Source organism: Caloenas nicobarica, chromosome 1 (assembly GCF_036013445.1).
Source record: "Caloenas nicobarica isolate bCalNic1 chromosome 1, bCalNic1.hap1, whole genome shotgun sequence".
Classification (NCBI taxonomy): Eukaryota; Metazoa; Chordata; class Aves; order Columbiformes; family Columbidae; genus Caloenas; species Caloenas nicobarica.
The window spans coordinates 56,518,635-56,537,760 of record NC_088245.1 but is presented as its reverse complement, the minus strand read 5'-3'; the positions used below and the strand labels follow the sequence as shown (position 1 = coordinate 56,537,760).

Here is a 19,126-nt window from a genome sequence, read left to right as displayed (position 1 = left end):
ACTACAGCTCACCTATTTTTCTTAGCCTTCAATAACTTTAAAATGTTCTCTTTATTTTAAAAAGTAGAATCATCACCTGGTATTTAAGGTTCTTGAAAGCCTTATTAGGATTCAGCCTTATTGTTGTGGTAGCAGTGTTCTTCCAACAACAGCCCTAAAGAAGGCTTTAAGATGGAGAAAAAGTCTTGATTTGAATACATCAGTTCAGAATATATAGTATAGCCTCCATTAGGATAATTTTACTCAAGGCTATTTTGTAAAAAGCTAATGAGCTAGAAATAAAGGAAAAAATTCACTGTGTTACTCAGAGGCTTTCCTGAATTTCAAATATTAAACATTTATCTTAGTAGCCTCTTCTCTTTAATATAACCTGTTTTTCACTTTCCTATGAACTGAAAAAGAAAACCCAAACAACAAACAAAGCGTTTAGTTTTCTTAAAAATCACCATATTATAATATACATAATATCAGTACATATAGGTACATACTTAACACTGTTTTGTATAACAAAGGTACACCTCAGTGCCATATATGTCACATTTTTCCAGGCATTTAACTTCAAATTCACTTATCTAAAAAGCTACAAATACTGCAGAACAAGCACAACTTTTGATAGGTTATGCACAAGAAGTGTCAAGACTGTGAGCTACTGACTCTTGAAAAAGAAAAACCAAATGCATGTACAGGATCACATTCTCAGACTTACAGAGGTACATTGAATTTTTGCCATTTGGATACAGCTTCAGAGAGATTCATGGTAAATGGAAAGATTTTATATATTGTTTTTCAAAATTAAAGAACCAAGTGGTAATTATGCCTAAGATGACTATAGCTCTGTTCTAATTGGTATTGAGCCTTCTGTCCTTCTCCTTTCCATTCCCCTCACCAATTCTTTATTCTAATCAGCTGAAGAATCTCCAAGGACCATGATAAATGCAAATATTTTCAACTTACAAAACTGTTAACATGTATTTTTTTCTTCCCCAGGCAGCAGAATAAAACAAACCCAGAAGCAACTATAACCAACAAAACCTACACATAAGGTCTCTAATTTCCTGACCCTTACTTTGTACTCTTCAAACAAAAATACCCTCCTCAACCAGCCTTTTCTCTCCTTTCACCTTTCTTTTTATCTAATTGCCATTTCAAATATATCATTTTTCTTCAGTGTCTCCTGATTATATTTTCCTTTAAGACCCTCCCTCCTCAATGTCTTAATGTATTTTTCTCAGATTGGTTTCCTATTTATAGGAGCACTCAAATCCTCTAGCACACTTGGCTTATCAATTTGACAGTCCAAATTTTGTCCAGGATTCCCTACATATTCTAAGAAATCCTTTCCTGATTCAGAGATTGCCAGACTAATGCGGGCAGTGCAGTGTCCTTCTTTCAAACACAAATACCCTTGATTTAAAAGAACAATACTATGAACTCCAGTCTTTTAAAAAAACAAGGTATTTAGCTTGATACGTTTTGAAAATATTTTAAGATATTAGGGTTTTCACTCTAATAAATATCACAGCAATGAAAGGGGACCCTTTTAACACCTAGGGCCAAATTTAGTTTAAAAAGCACTGCAGCTCTTTATCATGGCTACCAGCTCACAGCTTTTTCAGGGCCAAACTAGTCACCCGTGCCAACAATTTGCAATTACCACTAGGAATACAGAGAACTCTTTTTTCATAAATAAAATCTTGCATATTGCTTCAAGATCGGACATGACTCCATGTAAGGAATCATACTGAAATCCAGTCCTGCCTTGTGCAGCTCATAACAACACACCAGAGAAGTTTTTGAACCTCAAAAGCCTCAGAAGAAATCGAGAAAAGGCAACTTTCTCCTGTCAAGGCTATAAGGCAATGCTCATTTCAGGTAGAAAAAGAAACTGAGCTCACTTGTTTATCCCGCACCTTGTTCCAAAGCAATTAACTGAACAAAGAACTTCCTTGCCTGTCCACAATCACGGCAGAGATAACAATTGTCAGCTGCCATCTTTTGGAATTATTACAGCCAACATCATCATGTGGTTCAAGGACACCCACAAATCTTGGCCAGACATAGCTAGACAGATTTCTTCCAGTGCAGAAACACAGCAGTTAAACTATTAATTAATTAATTTCACATTATATTCAGTATAGCTTCCCTGATATTTGAAAGTAATGCAATGCTGAACTGGGAAGGGAAGTGTGGGAAGAGGGAAAAATCAAAATAATACTGTTGGTGCCCTCAGGCATCTGTAAAGACAGATCTTCAAAACACTTCAACAATTTTGATGGCAAGGCTCTCGCTCTCCATGGCTTCCACCTTACAGAACAATTCAGGTTTCTGATCAAGTTAGCAAAATGTTTGGCTTTGTTTCACAATAAACTGTGAAACATCTTACTCATGAAAATATATTCACCTATATAGGGAGGAATTAAGTCATCTCTATAGAGAGATCTCACAGCTAGAGTTCTTGTACATGAGAAGCAGGACACAAAGATGAGTGTTCTTTTAGAATTAAGGAACAGGTAGTACCTTTGGAAAAATCTCTTAGCGAAATTTACAGTAACTCAATTACAACACTGCCACGTGCTTAGCCAACACTGGTCATCTATATAGTTGAGCACAACTAATTAATGTATTAAAAAGCAGCGAAGAATAGCAACTAGCTTTCACTAACCAGTGCAAATGCTCCTGAAATACAAAATTAAGTGCTACCATAAGTATTGTTCACACCGGGCATTCCTCTGGGATCTTGCCTTTTTTTTTAAGTTTGATAAAATGTATTTCCCAGAATTACAGCCTGTAAGCTCAACCATTCCCCCCATAGCTGGTGTCTAAGGCTCAGCATCAATCTACACTTCAAAAGCAGCTACAGAACACAACCAAGAATCAGCATGAGATCATTGAAAATATTTAACAATCTTTCTGATATACTGCAGATCAAATTGGTAGCTGAGCCAACAGTAAAGATTGACCAATATTTCTTGTTTTAAGACTTTCTACTCTGTTGTGCCAGAATTTAACTACACAGGCCAAATGCCAAATGTCTTTGCAAACATTCAGCAATCTGTAAGAAAGATGGAGAATTGCATTGTTTCAGGTGTATTAAATTCTGGAAACCTTTTATTTCAGAAATGATAACAGTAACTTTTGGAGGAAAACCTTTTAGAAACCATATCTGTGCCAAAGCCCACCTTAATTCAATCTCCTGTTTAGGTCCTACAAAGCAATTTTTACTAACTTGACTGAACAACCTTCTCCCATGTAGACCCTGTCTCAGTCTGTTTACAAAATGAAAAAACATTTTCCTACGGAATTCAAAGGTTTTTCTGGTTTGGGGGGTTTTGGTTTGGTTTGGTTTGGTTTTTTTCATATTGTTCAAGTGTGGGATATATGCCTCCTTCTCTGAATACAATCTTCTGACTCTGCTCTGCAAAAAAAAAAAAAAAAAAAAAAAAAAAAAGTATCAATATGTTATGAGGATTTCCTCTCATACTCATTACTGCATATATCCAAATGGCTACACAGTCCCAGTTTACTCCCACCATAGATCCAATGAACAACGGAGAAAAAAAAAAAAAAGGACCATGCGATGATTATATATGCTTAAATCTTTGGTCACAGAAACCAGAAAATAATCCCCAACCTGCTTTAAAAAGTACCTAAGCTCTCCTTTGCACTACATTTAACAGTCACCAACTAAAATACAATCCCCTCCCTTTTTTTTTTTTAACGGCATTATTTGACCACTGCATAATTTTTTAAGTTATATTTTATTTTCATAGAACCACAGAATGACTTTGGTTGGAAGAGACTTTAAAGATCACCTAGTTCCAACCCCCTGGCCATGGGCTGGGACACCTTCCACTAGACCAGGTTGCTCAAAGTTCCATCCAGCCTGGCCTTGAACAGTTCCAGGGATGGGGCACCCACAGCTTCTCTGGGCAGCCTGTTCCAGTGCCTCACCATCCTCATGGTGAAGGATTTCTTCCTTATATCTAATCTAAATCTACCCTCTTTGAGTTTAAAGCCATTATCCCTTGTCCTATCACTACATGTTCCTGTAAAAGTCCGTCTCCGGCTTTCTTGTAGGCCCCCTTTAGGTGCTGGAACACTAAGATAGAGAATGTTTTTACCTTCCCAGTTTGCAGATGGGTTGAACCACAGTGTTGTGGGGAACCACAGAAGATGTCACAGTGAAGACATAAACCTGGATCTCCAGAATTCCCTGCTAACACTTTAGTCACTGAGCCCTCTTCACTCCATGTCCCTCCCAGCCTGACCAACTGAGTTCATTGTAACACAATCCCTACACCATTCACATCTTTCACTGTACTATGACTTTTTCCATTTTCCATTTAAATGTTGGTTTTACGGTTTTGTGCTTCTCTTTATTCAGTATTCCCCACAAGAAGCACAGATGTATGAACTCGGCTTGAACTGATCCTCCTTTGCTTTCAAAATATGACTAGATGAAAAAAATACAGATGAATGAATAATAGAAGAGGTTGCAACACTTCAAAGATGAAAAATCATGTTATGTGTTATCAACATGACCCGATTAAAATTATTGCGAAATCAAATTGTATTTAATATATCGTCTTACCAACAGCTGAAGAAGGGAAAGCTGCATCTCTGGGAGACATGATTTACTTAAAAGTGACTTATAAAATAATATAAGGAATGTATAGTTTTTATGATGTAAAAATCAGTAGGGTTCCAGCACAATTCTAGATAATCTATCAGAAGAAGCTGATGTTTCTATAGGTTTTTAGACCATTCTTTGTAACTCTATAAAAGCAATATAATCATATAATTACTTGTATTACCAAAAAAAAAAAAAAAAAAAAAAAGCAGCAATGTAATTACTTGTATCAGGATATTTGAAATAAAGTCGTAGAAATAATAGTCTCCTTGTTTACATTTTTAGGTGCTTTCCATAAAATGGATGCCACAAAATACTGGATTGCTTTGGAACAATTAAGTGTCATAATGCAGTAGTGATTGCACAAAACACTGTAAAACAATTTCCATCTTGATTTAGTATTTGTTGCATAAAGGACAGAGCTCTCAATTATGGAACGATTTCCTTACATCAGTCAAACCCCCTCCCAATCACAACAGCCCTTCAGCCTCTGCTTGTTCTTCTTGTCTTTTCCTGAGTTCAAATTACTTCAGCAGAGTTATGCTTCCTGATGTAACAAGTGTAAATGTAAGCGCTTTCTTGAGAAAATGCATTCTAAGATGTCAGGACTTCCAAGTGAAAGGCAACTTTAAACTTCACCTTGGTTTGGTTTGTTCTTCTTGGCTTACCGATCCCTCATCTAAGAACTCTGAACCAACTGGCCATTTATAACAAAGTTAGATCAAAGGACAGAGATTTTGAAAACAATTAAATCTCTACAGGACTATGAAAATAAGTGGCTCATTTAGACAGAGAGATCCAAAACCTTCAGTGAGAAAAAGCTGTAACGTGAGTTCAGAACTTTCTGATAACAACAAATCTGCACTCAGAGGAGACTTTGTAATACGCCCAGTGCAGAAAAAAGTTTAATTGGCCCTGAGAGTCACCCATAAGATATACATTCACAGAAAACAAGATTTCTTTAGTTACATGACTGCTTCAGGTGTTTCCTATTTTTAGTGAGATAACATTTATAAAGAAAGGAATGCCAGTTCTTTCATCAAACATGATTAACAAAATACTGTAAACGAATATAGTAATATATAAGTATATCCAGTATGATTGATCTATCATAGCCTAATAAAGGAAGATATTTCTACAGTCCACAAAAGTCTACTTGAACTTATAGCAGGAGCTGAATTAAACAAAAAAAAGCAGGAACACTGAATTCAGCCATTAGATCTGGGATGCAGCCTTCTTCATTAAAATCTTCAAGGACAAATGGGAAAAAAAAATCTCAACTGTCATAATTCCAGGTTAGGAATATCAATATATGCTTTTGTTTAGAAATTTATATGTGTGTGTGTGTGTGTTTATAAACATACATGCGTATATATATACACACAAAAAATGCTTGCATTCATATTTATGTATATGGATAATAAGTCCACCTGAAGTTTGAAAACAAGGGGACCACAAATGTTCTCCTCTCTTGTCTCAAACTCACCTCTCACCCCTGTTTCTGCAGTGCACACAGTTGTCACACTGTACTTGTCTGAGCAGTAGAGTTGCAATGAAAAATTTAGGTCATGCATTTTCCTTTAGCCTCCACTATTGCCAAGACTTTCCCACTCAGAGACAAGGCTTGGGTTTCTGGAGGTATGTATGATTAGGGAACTGTAACAATTACCTTGTTATTTTTAAATTGCATTGCCAGTAAACAAGCAAAATAAGATAAGTTTGTTCATTATAATTACTAATACACACCTCCTGATCTATATCTCCAAGGAGTACACAAAATGTAGCAGCACAAGACAAGAGTTTAATAATTTTCCTCACACTGTTTTAGAAAGTTAGCTGCTGTTATTTGAACAAAAGTAGACATTATTTCAAAGAGGATTGCCTTCATCTCATGAATCTGTCAGGATTGCAATGCAAAGTAGGTTGCTCTGATGAAATACAAATTCAACGTGAACCACATCTGCACTTCTCCAGAGACTAATGGGTACATTTCTGCTACCAAATACCACATTTAAATGTCTTTAAATTTTTGAGAATACAAAAACATTGAAATTTTGCTGGGTTTTCATTTCAATAAGTGATGCATGCCATCACACTTTAAAAGAAATCTGCTAACATGCCTACAAAATGTTGTATTAACAGTAGAGAGGTATCATTGTACTTCAAACCATAGCGGAATGGTTAATTGTGTTATAAAAGTATTGGAAAAGGCACTGGTTCAGAAGTATTAGAATAGCCAGTCTTTGGCTCAGTGACCATGCAAGATACCAAATGCAATGCAGTGGGGCTGAAGAGTAAAGAAACGTAAGCGAGAACCAGCCCAGAGAGCCTCCAGAGATAGTTTTGGGAGACGCAGCTGTCACAGCTCCTGGATTGAGGTGGAGACCAGCTGCAAGATTGTACCTGCCTACAGTAGCTGATTCCATAAGGTGATAAACCGAGTCATTAGGGAAGTCATTTTGAGAAAATTAAAGCTCCGTTCTCACTTTAAGATTAAGGAAGTGACAATTGCAGCAAAAATGTAAGTAGATAAATCTTCAGTTTAAAGAAAACCAACATCTTTCATCCTTAAAGCAATGAACTTCACTGAAAAAAACCCCACACATGCAACACAAAATGCCTTTGCAAGATTTAAGGTTTGCCTGGATATACTGTGATAAACCAAAATAAGAAAAAATGTTCTTTGCTTCAGTCCATAATGGCTCATTTTCCACCAAGATGTAATTTTCCAATTTATCAAATACTTTCTCCTTTTTAATTCCCCCAGCTCATTTGTTCTGCTATCAAGGCACCGACTTAAAATCTGCAATGACTAACCAAGGAGACCCTATAGCTGCAGTGCATCAAACTGATTTTGTTGACCATTCATGGGTCACTGCAACATCAGCTTCACGTGCATGCTTTGGAGACAAATGACAAACATGACCATTTCTTTCTCCAAGCGGCACAGGTATATCGCCTAGGCAAACAGGAAAATAACTCCAGACTGCTGCAAAAAGTCTCAGTCCTCAAATTCAAAACTGTATTCAAATAGTCTTGAATACAGCCAGTAATAAAATTTACTGGCCAAAGGATGGAGATGCCTAAGGTGTTTAAATCAATTTTTTAATCATGAAGTATTACCAGCTAATGAACAAAAAATGAATTATACAGCAGAGCTGATGTTCAATACCTGCACCAAAATCCTACATCGCTTGATTTCTACCCCCAAAAATATCTGTTGATGTCATTTATTATATGCCATTTACTATATACACTTTATTTTTTAAACTATGAAAATGCGAAACACTATAATTATTCAGTAAAAGGACTTCATTTTCCATTGTATGAGAAAAGAATGTTGGAAGACCAGAACCTATGTATTTATTTAGAACAGAATAGGACTATTTCAGTTGGAAGGGACCTACAACAATCATCTAGTCCAACTACCTGAGCAATTCAGGGCTGAATAAAAGTTAAAGGATGTTATTAAGGCATTGTCCAAATTTCTCTTAAACACTGACAGGCTTTGGACATCAACCACAACTCTAGGAAGCCTGTTTCAGTGTTCGACCACCCTCTAGGTAATGAGATGCTTCTTAATGTCCAGTCTAAACCTCTCCCGGTGCCACTTCGAATCATCCCCACGTAGCCGGTCACAGGACACCAGGGAGAAGAGCTCAACACCTCCCTCTCTGCTTCCCCTCCTCAAGAAACTGTAGAGATACAAAACTCAGTTCCTGATGACTTTCTTTGTAATTTGTTTAAATAATTTCCCAGACTAATGCAAGAATGTTCAAGATGAAATCCAGATGTGCTTACACATCAATAATATCCTAAAATTCAAATGGAAAACTGAAGGTAGATATCAGACCTAGAATTGAAAATGCAAGAAAACAACTTTTCCAAATGTGATCAGAAACCAAGAAGACAAATAATATTCTTCTCCAAACCTTATCTGGATTAAAGTTAAAATACTGCAAAAATACTGTCAGGAAAAAAAAAAAATCAAAACCAAACAAAAATAAAAACTGCATAACACTTGGCGTGATATAAAAAACATCTAAGTTGGCTTTTTCAATTCCTAACAATCATTATCCTGTGGAAATTAAGATACTCCTGAAAGCAACTATTAAAAATAATTCCCATTCATATGGGTAAAGGACTAGCAAGTGCCAATTAAGAAGATGAAATAGACAGCTTGCTTGAAAAGTACAGAGAATTTTTGAATATCTATGTAAAAATAAGGACTAAGGATGGCATCTCCTTTGGTATTGTCTAAGAACTAAAGCAAGTTTACACCCACATGGTTGTATACTTTAAAAATATCCTTTACGTTGTCCTGTAATATTTTTTACCACTAGTGTAAAACAAAACAAAAAAATCCCATTGTTGCATAGGCTTTATACAAAATACTAATTACTACACACTTGATTACCCTCGATCTTACAGTAGACAGCATATAAAAGCCTAGTATATTTTGTGAACATTTATGATCTGAGAAATTACGTAGGCCAATAGAAATATGACTAGAAGACATTACTCTTCCCTCTACTTCAGAGCACCGGCCAGCAGGGTGACGCTGGGGATGGTTAACCACTGTCAGTGCTGGGGCAGCCACCGACCTGGTCGCCTTGCAACCCTGTCAGGAGCTCAGCCTGCGCTCCTCATTAGTGCAGCAAGGTGTACACAGCATTTCACAGCCCTGTTCTGCAGCCCTCTTTTTCCTTCTACTGAACGTCATGCAGTTCACTGAAAAAGAATTTTCTCAGTCATTAATTGAGTCTCAGCATTTGATTTCCATTGCTCTAAAATCCCATGTACTATCAGATCCCTAGTGTTGGAGTAACCTTGTGCTTTTATCAAAGTGGGCAAGCATTTTAGTGTGGTGGGATTAATTCCTAAAGGAGAATTATTTCTCTTAGGATAAGGATTAAACAGTTAAAGAGAAGATTACAGCTATATAGGTAGCACTCTACAAATTATAAAAACCAAACCCACAAACTCCAAGGGATATTTCCCCTTTTTCAAAGACTAGGCACAGTTAAAAAAAATAATAATAATTTTGCATGCTATACATAATGAAAATGTAAAGACTTAAGAAACCGTACTTATTGCAGAAATAAGACTAGACTATATTGTGTAGTAAATTTAATGCATATTAATGAACTTTACCACATTATTCAGCACTGGGGTGAGAGACTGTTCTCTGCTTACAGCATTTTGCAGCAGCATATCAAAGACCCATAATCTAAGGTTCACCTAGAAACACTAAGAAACTACAAAAGGCTGTGTGTAACAAGAAAGGACTGAATTATTACACCACTGTAATAATTAACCTGCTGGTAAAAAGACCAAAACCACAGCAACATCTCAGAATTTTCAACTTAAAGGTGGGGAGTGGGGGGAAACAACACATAATTATAATATATAATTGAATCATTTGTATTTTAAGCTTCAAGTCACCACTTCAGTCAAAAATTCTGTAAAGCAAATCACAAATCACAAGAAATTGTGTTTCATGTGATTAAATGGCATTCTATTTTTAACACTACTGATTAACAGATGGAAGTGGAGTTTTTCCTTCAAAAGTGCTTTAGTCATCATAAAGTACCAACAAAGATGTAAATTAAACACTTTTGTAGAACTAAAAAAAAAAGGAAAAAAAAGTGTGGTTTCATATTCATTCCCTACAGCTACTTCTACAGCCCTCTTGGACAAAATTACCATTTAGCTATATCAATGTATACATGTGTATGTCAAGATAGGGGAGAAAATGTACCAGGTCTTCGCTACAACTTGAATCCCTTTTATCATGTTGATAAATATTGCCAATATTAAGTTTATATTAGTATGTCCATACACATTTCCACAATTGTATATTTTGTTCAGACTTTAAATTATTTCTGATGTGCAAAATATCCTCATGCTTCACCAGGAGAAAGGCTCTTCGGGAATAACAGCACACATAAGTAGGAGTGAACATAGCTTCCCTGTTTTCTCTCCACATAAAATTCTTGAACAGCTTTCTTTAATATTGCTTCAAAAACAAATATTTATTCCTATATAACTACTAATTTATACTGGAAAGTATGTGTGCTTGTGAAAGAATGAGTATGTGTAAAGGAACCATATCACTGTAAGAAATACACTAAGTAGAATGACAACCTATAGTCTGATATTCCAAATATTACCATATCTATACTTTATTTGCCTAACTACTTTATTCACAAAAAAAAAATATCTGTTTGTGGCTGAAGGAAACAGCGTTTGGCCAAGATGAGCCAAGAATCTGAATCACAGGATGAGCAGTAGTCGTCCCTGGAGAAATAAAGAGCACTGAAACAGAATTTGATAAAAAGAAGAACTTGTGTCTTCCATCTTAAAACTACTGGACAGCACCTCATAAGAGATTATTAAAATATTAAAAATTTATATAGGATGCCTTTCCTCTTCTCTGATCCTTCTATCCCAATTGTAACTTCATAGGAAGAGAACAGTCACTTTCTGCCGGTGTCCACTGAGGGAGAAAAGCACAAGCAAGTTTTACACAAACTTCCCTTAAAATATCTTAAAGTTCCTACGGTGAAGGAAATGAATCAAGGATTTGGGATTAGTCCGAGTTCTGAACTTCTTTGGTTATGACTCAACACAAATTCACCAAAACAAACAAAAATGCTGACTTCTTCGCAGGGTATTGATTGATACATTTACCTTGGACTAAGTACCAGACACTTTAAGAATACAGAGACCTCGAAGATACCAGTTTTCTTGCATCACTTTTTTTCATATCTTGACTGCATCAAGTGACAATGGCATGCTAATGTGATACCTCAGCTGACAGTAGCATTCAAACCTATACGACAGTCACCAGAAGTTGGGAACTATTCCTCCCATCACCATCCTAAACAGTTTGAAGGTAGGTTCTCATCCCCAAAGTAAACCATTTAAGAATTTTACCGCTGTAAACAAACGTGACAGATAGCACATTGTGTATTAACCACATAAAGGAAGGGAACGCGGTCTGCCAGATTTCTCAACCAAAAAATACTTCTCACACCATTATCATCTTGGGCGGTGCGTGTTCAGCAAATTTCCACTTCCAGTTACACCAAAGCAAATTCAGCCTAAGTCCCTTGACCAAATTATTTTGGAGTAGTTGGAAGACGAATCTGGCTGTGTGCATGTGTACATACGTAACAGCATCTATTTCTGAAATGACAGGACAGATCATCTCTGTGGCATTTATGTCAGAGCCGTGACAAAATGCTTTTCCCAGATGAATAAGTGACAGCGAGAAGGCTGTTTTCAATGGGAAGAGGAAGCCAAGAGCTGGCTTGTTTCCATGGAAACACTAGCAGCATCAGGCAGAACAGCTGTAGAGGAAAAGGCAGAAGTTTGGGAGGCAGAAATCTTGATGATTTTACCTCACCGATATGTCAGTACCATCAGAGAGCATCTATATTTAAGGTAGATCAAGCTAGTTTTTGTTGATTACATCATGTATTAAGCTACAGTTTCCAATTAAGACTTGTAAAAGTCAGCATGCCAGAAGTAAATTAATAACAATTACTTACAATGTGATTTAGTCAGCCCATGTATACATGAACCTACAGAGTATATGTGTATCTCTAACATTGATGCAATATGATTTTTGACATCAGGAACAAATCTTGCTGTTTCTTTAAAAATGACAGCTCCCACAGGCTAAATGCTTCAAGTATAATGACCAATTTAATCTAATGGACTCTTTTCCCACTTAAAAACAAATTCAGCACTTTGATTACCAACATGGCAAAAGGAATAACCTCTTTGCAGTTTGTTTATCAACCTTTACTATTTTCTTAGTATCATTTTGAGATGGAAGATGCCAGCATAATTCAAAAATTATTAAATGGTAAGATCTAAAGTATACATGCTTTCCTTGTTGAATAAAAGACAGAGAATAAAGATTTCAACTTATAAATTAAAGGGTCTTTCTATTTGTTAAGAAACCAAATAAAATTTGCAATTCACTATTTATCTACGAACATAAATTCTGAGATTAATATATCTTCACCACTCTATTCATGGCATCCTGGACTATCCCAGCAGCATTGCTTCCACCAAAAATAAAAACTGTCTTGCATCATGAACAGCCAAAGCCCTAAAAATATAAGCTACTCCAGATATTCACCATAGTACACAGCAGGTATCTAGGTACCTGGAGAAAACATAAGCAAGCCACCAAATAAAAACATAAGTTGTCTTTTATAAGAATGCTCTCCGATACAATTTCTGTAGCTTTGGCCTTTCAAGGGGATCTATAAAATCATATTTTCTCCCATCTCACTCATTTCAGCTGATTCTTCCTACAACCAAACCCACTGAATGTTTAAAACTGATATAGATGGTACGGGACACTGAGTCCCCAACAATATAATTTCACATAAAGCAGTAGATGGGAACTTCGTATTTCCAGCCAACAATAACTGCTCACTGCTCAAGTCCAGCTCCTCATGTCACAATGAAGCGGCATTAGATCAGTATTTTTAAGAACACTTGCAAGGCATAAGTACCTCGATGCCGAAACTGCAAGGCTTTTGTGGTTTTGTTTGCATTTCAGTGAATGCTCACAGCAAACTTTACGAATACTTGCTAATTAATTTTTATCCTGCCCTTGTAAACTGAGTAATCATGACCTTTCCTGTAGATAAAGACTATGCAGCAGAGGGGCTGTGTGACCTGCCTCCAGCTGCTGAGGATGGCAGGGGTGTCGCAGGCAGCGCCTGCTCGAGTGCCCTGGGCCACACTGGCTCCCACACTGCTGAGCCACCCAGTGTCACAGCCACCGTCCCCTCCTCTGTCACAGATTTACAGTCTTCTCAGAAAGTGAAGGATATATAGCGATGAACTTTGTGAATCCCAGGGCCATTTTTTAGTTCCTGCACTAAGTACGTGAGCAATCCATAATCCTTAGGAAAAATCAATGACAAATACTAATCACTTCTTTAAACAGCATCATGTTTCAACTATTATTCAAATGTAAAAGGCCTTAAAAGCTTAGTTAATTTGAAATATGATATCCAAGACTAGCACTGGACATTCTAGGTCCTGCTGGGCATCTGCAGACATTCTTTTAAACTCAGTGCTCAGTTATGCCTCTTGCACTATTTAGACAAATCTTTGCACTTTAGTAAATCGTAATAAGTGCTTTGCACTTATAAGCCATCACAGGATACCAAAATAATTTATAGGTATTAAGTAGTAAAATGCAGAATACATGTTTGGTTCGTTTAAGAATCAGTTGTCTGTTTCAGAGATGCTTAAACCAACGCACAGAAAGATTTAGTTGCCCAACGCTTCCACTCCTATGACAGTATTATATGCCAGTAGCTTTCCATATCTACATAATAGCATTCTGTCAAATAGCAGTTTGTGAATGATCATTCTATTAAGCCTGGAGTGAAAGGAGTAGCACTGTACTCTTTCATTTCACAGTCTGTGAAATCCAAAACAATAACATGAACACGGAAATAATATTCAGATCTAACTCCTGAACTTGAGAAACAAAGAAAAGGGTTGCAGGTTTCGAAGTAAGTGTATGTACATGGATTACATTTTATATTTACAAAAAAAAAACCCAAATGTTTAGGAGATGTCACTGACAGAATATCAAACTACATACACTAAAAATTGAATTTTTTTTTTTAAGAATCTCAAATAAAGTAAACCTTCTTGTCAACAAACTAGTTCCACTAGTTATATAACATCACTGGATGGTCTTGCTAGAATAATCTTATGCGTGCACTATCCCCCAATAGGTTACCATGGCAACTTATATTTGAATTTCTATAAATTTCTATTTTTAGAGATCACAGTTTAAGATAAAGAAAATTCACAAATATTAAGCACCCTTTCATTAATAGAAAATATCCCATTTTTATCATCATCATGCTTCCCAGAAAAGACATTGCTGAAGTTAAATCAGGCAGTAATACTAGAAAAATAATTACCACCGATATTAAGAAAGTTTGCCACTAAGCAGCCTCATCATAATCTAAGTGGCACATGAGTCAGTAGCTAACACTATGAGGCAAAGATTGATGTTCACAGTTTTATCTTGATTTCAGTAAGGGCACGATTTCACTCAGATGTTTTTAGAATTACTCATCATTTCAGCTGACACAAAACAAAAGTGCATTTGCCAGAATACTCAGAAAATAGTGTCTTTGTTTCAGGTGTGGCAAAATGTTGAATTGACAGTAATGTCTCAGTTCCAAACTAAGGTTACCATCACCTTAAATTACTGTGTTTGAGTGCTTACTAAGTGCATGCTGGTCCTTAAAAGCAAATTTACTTAATGCTTTAAAACTTGCCAAACTTGCCAAAACTACCTGAAAGATCAAGGTACAAAGTAGTAGCCTTGAAGAAAACACTGATTTAGACACTGCTGTTACAGCTCTGATGCTGCCTTACTCTGGCTGCCGGGGGTTGAAATCAGAATACAATGTGTAAAGCCAGTTTTTAAATTATAAAAAGGTAAATATCTTATCTTCTAAGAGATTAATATTGCCACGTTACAATTTTCTACTCTAGCATTAATTACGGCATTCGTTTTGCAAACTTGAAATATCTTTACGCAAGCCACTGACAATTCGGAAGGTCTAGTAAAGGGGTAAAATTTGGAAAGCAAGTGCCTACAGGCTCTGTCAAAGAGTGGACCGAAGTGGACTGAAAACATAAGTGACAGCTACAACTCCAGGGCACAATTGTAATCAGCATGCCTACCTTCCTATTTCTCCTGGTATCCTCCATTTAACATTTAGTCCTTATTCCTCAGTTCTCCAGAAAAGTTGAGTGGAAAGATTCCCTATCCTAAAAGCAGCAGATCTGACATTGTCAGCAACTTTACACGAAACAGTAGGTGAAAGACAACCTGCAGGACAATCGCTGCATGCAATACTGTTTTCTCAGGTAACTGACAGCAGATTTGCTTTAGGATTCAGACAGCTAAGATGCCAGCAATGTGGGTGTGTCATTGATAAGCAGAGATAGACACTTCTGATAGTTTTTCTTCAGAACCGATCCTTTATTAAAAACGTATTTCAAGTATCAGCTGGAGCCAGCTGTCAAGGGAAAACACATTGGTGGGCAACGTTCAAAGACATAAACAATGCTGGTGCAAGTGACAGTAATGATGAGGACTGTTACTTCCTGCTTAACTTACCTCATTGTGCTCAGAGAAGTTGCAAACTGTCACAGAAACTGCATCAGGCCATAGGGTACAATTCAGGAAGTCACTTAGCCACATGCTTATATTCACATCTATGAGATTGCCAGTGAAATCAGTGGAACTGATCAGAAGATGACACCCATCATAAATGCACTTTCTACAGGATGAGGCTTAGCTCTGAATACTTCGTGGGAATCCTGGTAAATATGCTGCAAAACGCTTATTATCATTTTATAATCAAACATTTCCAATTACAAGTTCTTATTCTTGTAGGGAGGATTTTCTGGTAGTTGCTTTTCTTGTTGTTAAATTTGAGGCACCGCTGTGTATTTCTCTCAAAGGAATTACAACCATTTGTTTGCTCCAAAGCCCTGGGTTAAAAGGCAAACCCACATCACAATAGCCAGTAAAAGGTGGAATTAAAATCCAAATCATCTTAGAAAGGACTTGACATCAAAACCTAAAATCTCTGTCTAAAGAAAGGAAATGTAGTATGATCATTTACCACCTTGTACCCATACCCTCAGTCACAGAGTCAGTCAGGGTCACCCTGAGAAATCAATGGAGGGAGAACCAGGGTGACCCCCTGTCACACTTACTTTGTTGAACTCGGATCATCTCCCAGTGCAGACACAGCAAAGCTGGGAAAAGGCTGATGTCACTCTCCTGCAATTCAACCCAAACCCAAGACCTCTGATGGCTCCATGCAGGTGCTCAAAAAGGTTGAGGGCACCCTGGGGCTGTTCCTACTCACCTCCTCTCACCACATTCACAGATGGTTCCCCCCAGTGAATGCACCTCCACACCCCACCCAGGCCAGTGGGGTAAGAGTGGATCCTTCGCAGGCTCCTCAGGGCACAGCTCCCATGTCAGCCCCTGCGGAGATGCTGGCACAGTGGCACCCCCCCCACTGCCTGACATCCCTTACAGATGCAGAAGGGACAAGCTGCACTGCCCCTGGGGGCTGATGTCACCCGCACTCAGTGGCCCACCAAACCATCACCTCCACACGCCCACCTCAAGTGGGGCGAGCTGCTCCTCAATGCACCTGCCGCCCACGCAGGGGACCATAGCGTGTGCACCCCTGGCCGCCCCTCGGCTTCCCCAGCCGCCCCGGGCGGGAGCGCCGTCCGGCGGCGCTTACCCTGGCTGCCCGTGAGGAGTAGGGATCCTCGAAGAGTGCCCAGACGCGGGGCTGCAGCCGCCGCCAGCGTCCGCCTTTGCCCTCGGCGGTCGTCCCCACGTCCTCGATGCCCAGTCTCTTGGCGGCCAGGTCGTCGTCGTCGCCGTCGGGGGGCGGCTCGCCGGTCAGCAGATCGGGCGCCTCGAAGATATCGAGGGCCTCCTCGGCGTCGCGGTGCTGGCGGTAGGTCATCCAGCAGCAGGGCTCCACGTCGGTCTCGTCGATGCCCCAGAAGGCCAGCTCCTCCTCGAAGAGCGGCCCGCAGACGTCGGCGGGGCAGTGCAGCTTCCCGGTGCGGTAGTAGTTGAGCACATAGGCGAAGACCCCCGGGTGGCGGTCGAAGAAAAACTCGCTGGTGCCGCCGCTGCTCCGGGGGCTACAGCCGCTGCCGGGCTCCGGGCAGCCGCCCGCCGGTGGCGGCGGGTTGGGGGGGGACGGCGGCGGTGGCTCCTCGCCGCCCGGAGATTCACTCTGGGACTCGCAGGCGAGCAGGGCCAGGCGGGTCCCCGGCAGGGTCTTCAGGGTGCTGCGGTAGGTCTCGTGCCGGGTGCCCCCCACGTTGAGGATCACCCTCTCGTTGTCCTCGAGCTTCCCCATCGCTCCGGGTCGGACATGACTGGGGACGGCGCGGGAGGTGGCAGCGGCGACCGGTCGCTGGGAGGGGGGGCAGCCGGTCGCGGGCAGGTCCGCGGGGAACGAGCTTCTGCCTTAAACACAAACGGAAAGAAGAAATCGAGGAGAAGCCCCTTAAGCATCACCGGGAGGGGGTGGGGGAGGGTAAAGAGGGGCAATTCCTCGCCGTCACCGGCTGCCCCAGCCACCCCGATCGCCCACCGTGATCTCGCCGCGCTCCCGGCCCGCCCCGCCGCCAGCCGCCGGCCCCTCGGCACCCACCGCCGGCTCTACCGCCTGCCCGCCGCGGGCTCTCTCCCCGCTTCCCCCGAAAGCAGGCTACCGAAATGGCACTGCCGCTTCTCCCGCGTACGGATCCGCCACCGTCCCCACCCCCTTCTCCCTCGCGGGGCTGCGTGAACCGAGCTGATGGAATTGGAAGTGCGCGGTTAATTATTTAATGGGCATCTATCTTTTATTATCTTCACAGTTTAACGAAGAGGAAAAAAAAGCAGGATTAGAGGTTTTTCTCTCCTTCACCCCCTCACCCGCCTCTATTTTGTGAGGGAGGGATTGCTTTTGGAGAAGAAATACCAAGCTCTCCAGCAAGCTCAGGCAGCAGGCACGCCCTTGGAAAAGCTTTTTGTGTGGAGCCCGGCTTGCTACTTTCGCAAATAAACCGTGAAGACAAGCGTGAATCTCGGGGAAGAGCCGGTGGAACCAGCGCCGGGGGCTGCCGTGGGGTTTCTCCGCGGTCCCCCCCGCCAGCCCCTCTTGCCCCCCGCCGCCCCTCCGCTACCTTTGCCAGAGGAGAGGAAGCAGCTCCGCTTCTCGAGCGGGCTCCGGTTGTGCGTGGCGGCAGACGCCGATTCCCAGCCGCTGTGTCTGCCTCTCTGCCAGGCGAGAACTACTTGTTGTTGGGTTTGTTCGGTTTTGTTTTTTTTTTTTCAGGTAGCTGTTTTACCTCCCTCCATGCTTAACTCCGAAAGGCGTAAAAGCGGCTCCCGCCGCCCGCTCGGAAATGCCACTCTCTTCATTTTACAAGGGGGACGCCGCCTTTCCACAGCGGGGCTGCGGGCGAGCATCGCAGGCGGGAAGCAGAGCCATGGGCAGCGGGTTGGGGCACCTCGGGGACCGGTGCTGCCGTAATCCCAGCGCCTCTTCGGGAAGGCGAGCCCGAAGGTGAAAATGCACCTCATTTGGGGCTGAAGCTCCTCCCCGGGGCGGGGGCAGAGGAGCCGTCCCTCCGTACCCCTCCACAGCCCCCCATTCCCAGCCCTATAGGGTGGAGGGAGGCGACAGCAAAAACAAATATCACATCTCTCCGAAAAAAGGCAACACCACCTCCGCCCCTGCTACATGTAAATTTAGTTCACTTAAGGAAAACGTGCGGAAAGGGATCGGGGCTGAGAACAGCTATTTTTCGGAGGAACACAAGCACAGCAGCGCCTAGCTACAGGTGACTGCGGAGACAAGCTGCTCAGCCCCCCAAAAGTGGCTCCTTCGC

The 19,126-nt window shown here is 40.5% G+C and overlaps 1 protein-coding gene across 7 annotated transcripts in view; it reads right to left on the bottom strand.

The window, feature by feature from the left end:
• The window catches only part of KCNC2 (potassium voltage-gated channel subfamily C member 2), a 101,886-nt gene extending 84,282 nt beyond the window's left edge, over positions 1–17,604 (bottom strand). For all 7 annotated transcript variants that reach the window (XM_065644085.1, XM_065644111.1, XM_065644129.1 and 4 more), the window contains exon 1: positions 16,969–17,604. In XM_065644085.1, the coding sequence (XP_065500157.1) occupies positions 16,969–17,604 (636 nt within the window). The remainder of the gene's footprint in view (positions 1–16,968) is intronic.
• Between the last annotated feature and the right edge of the window lie 1,522 nt (positions 17,605–19,126).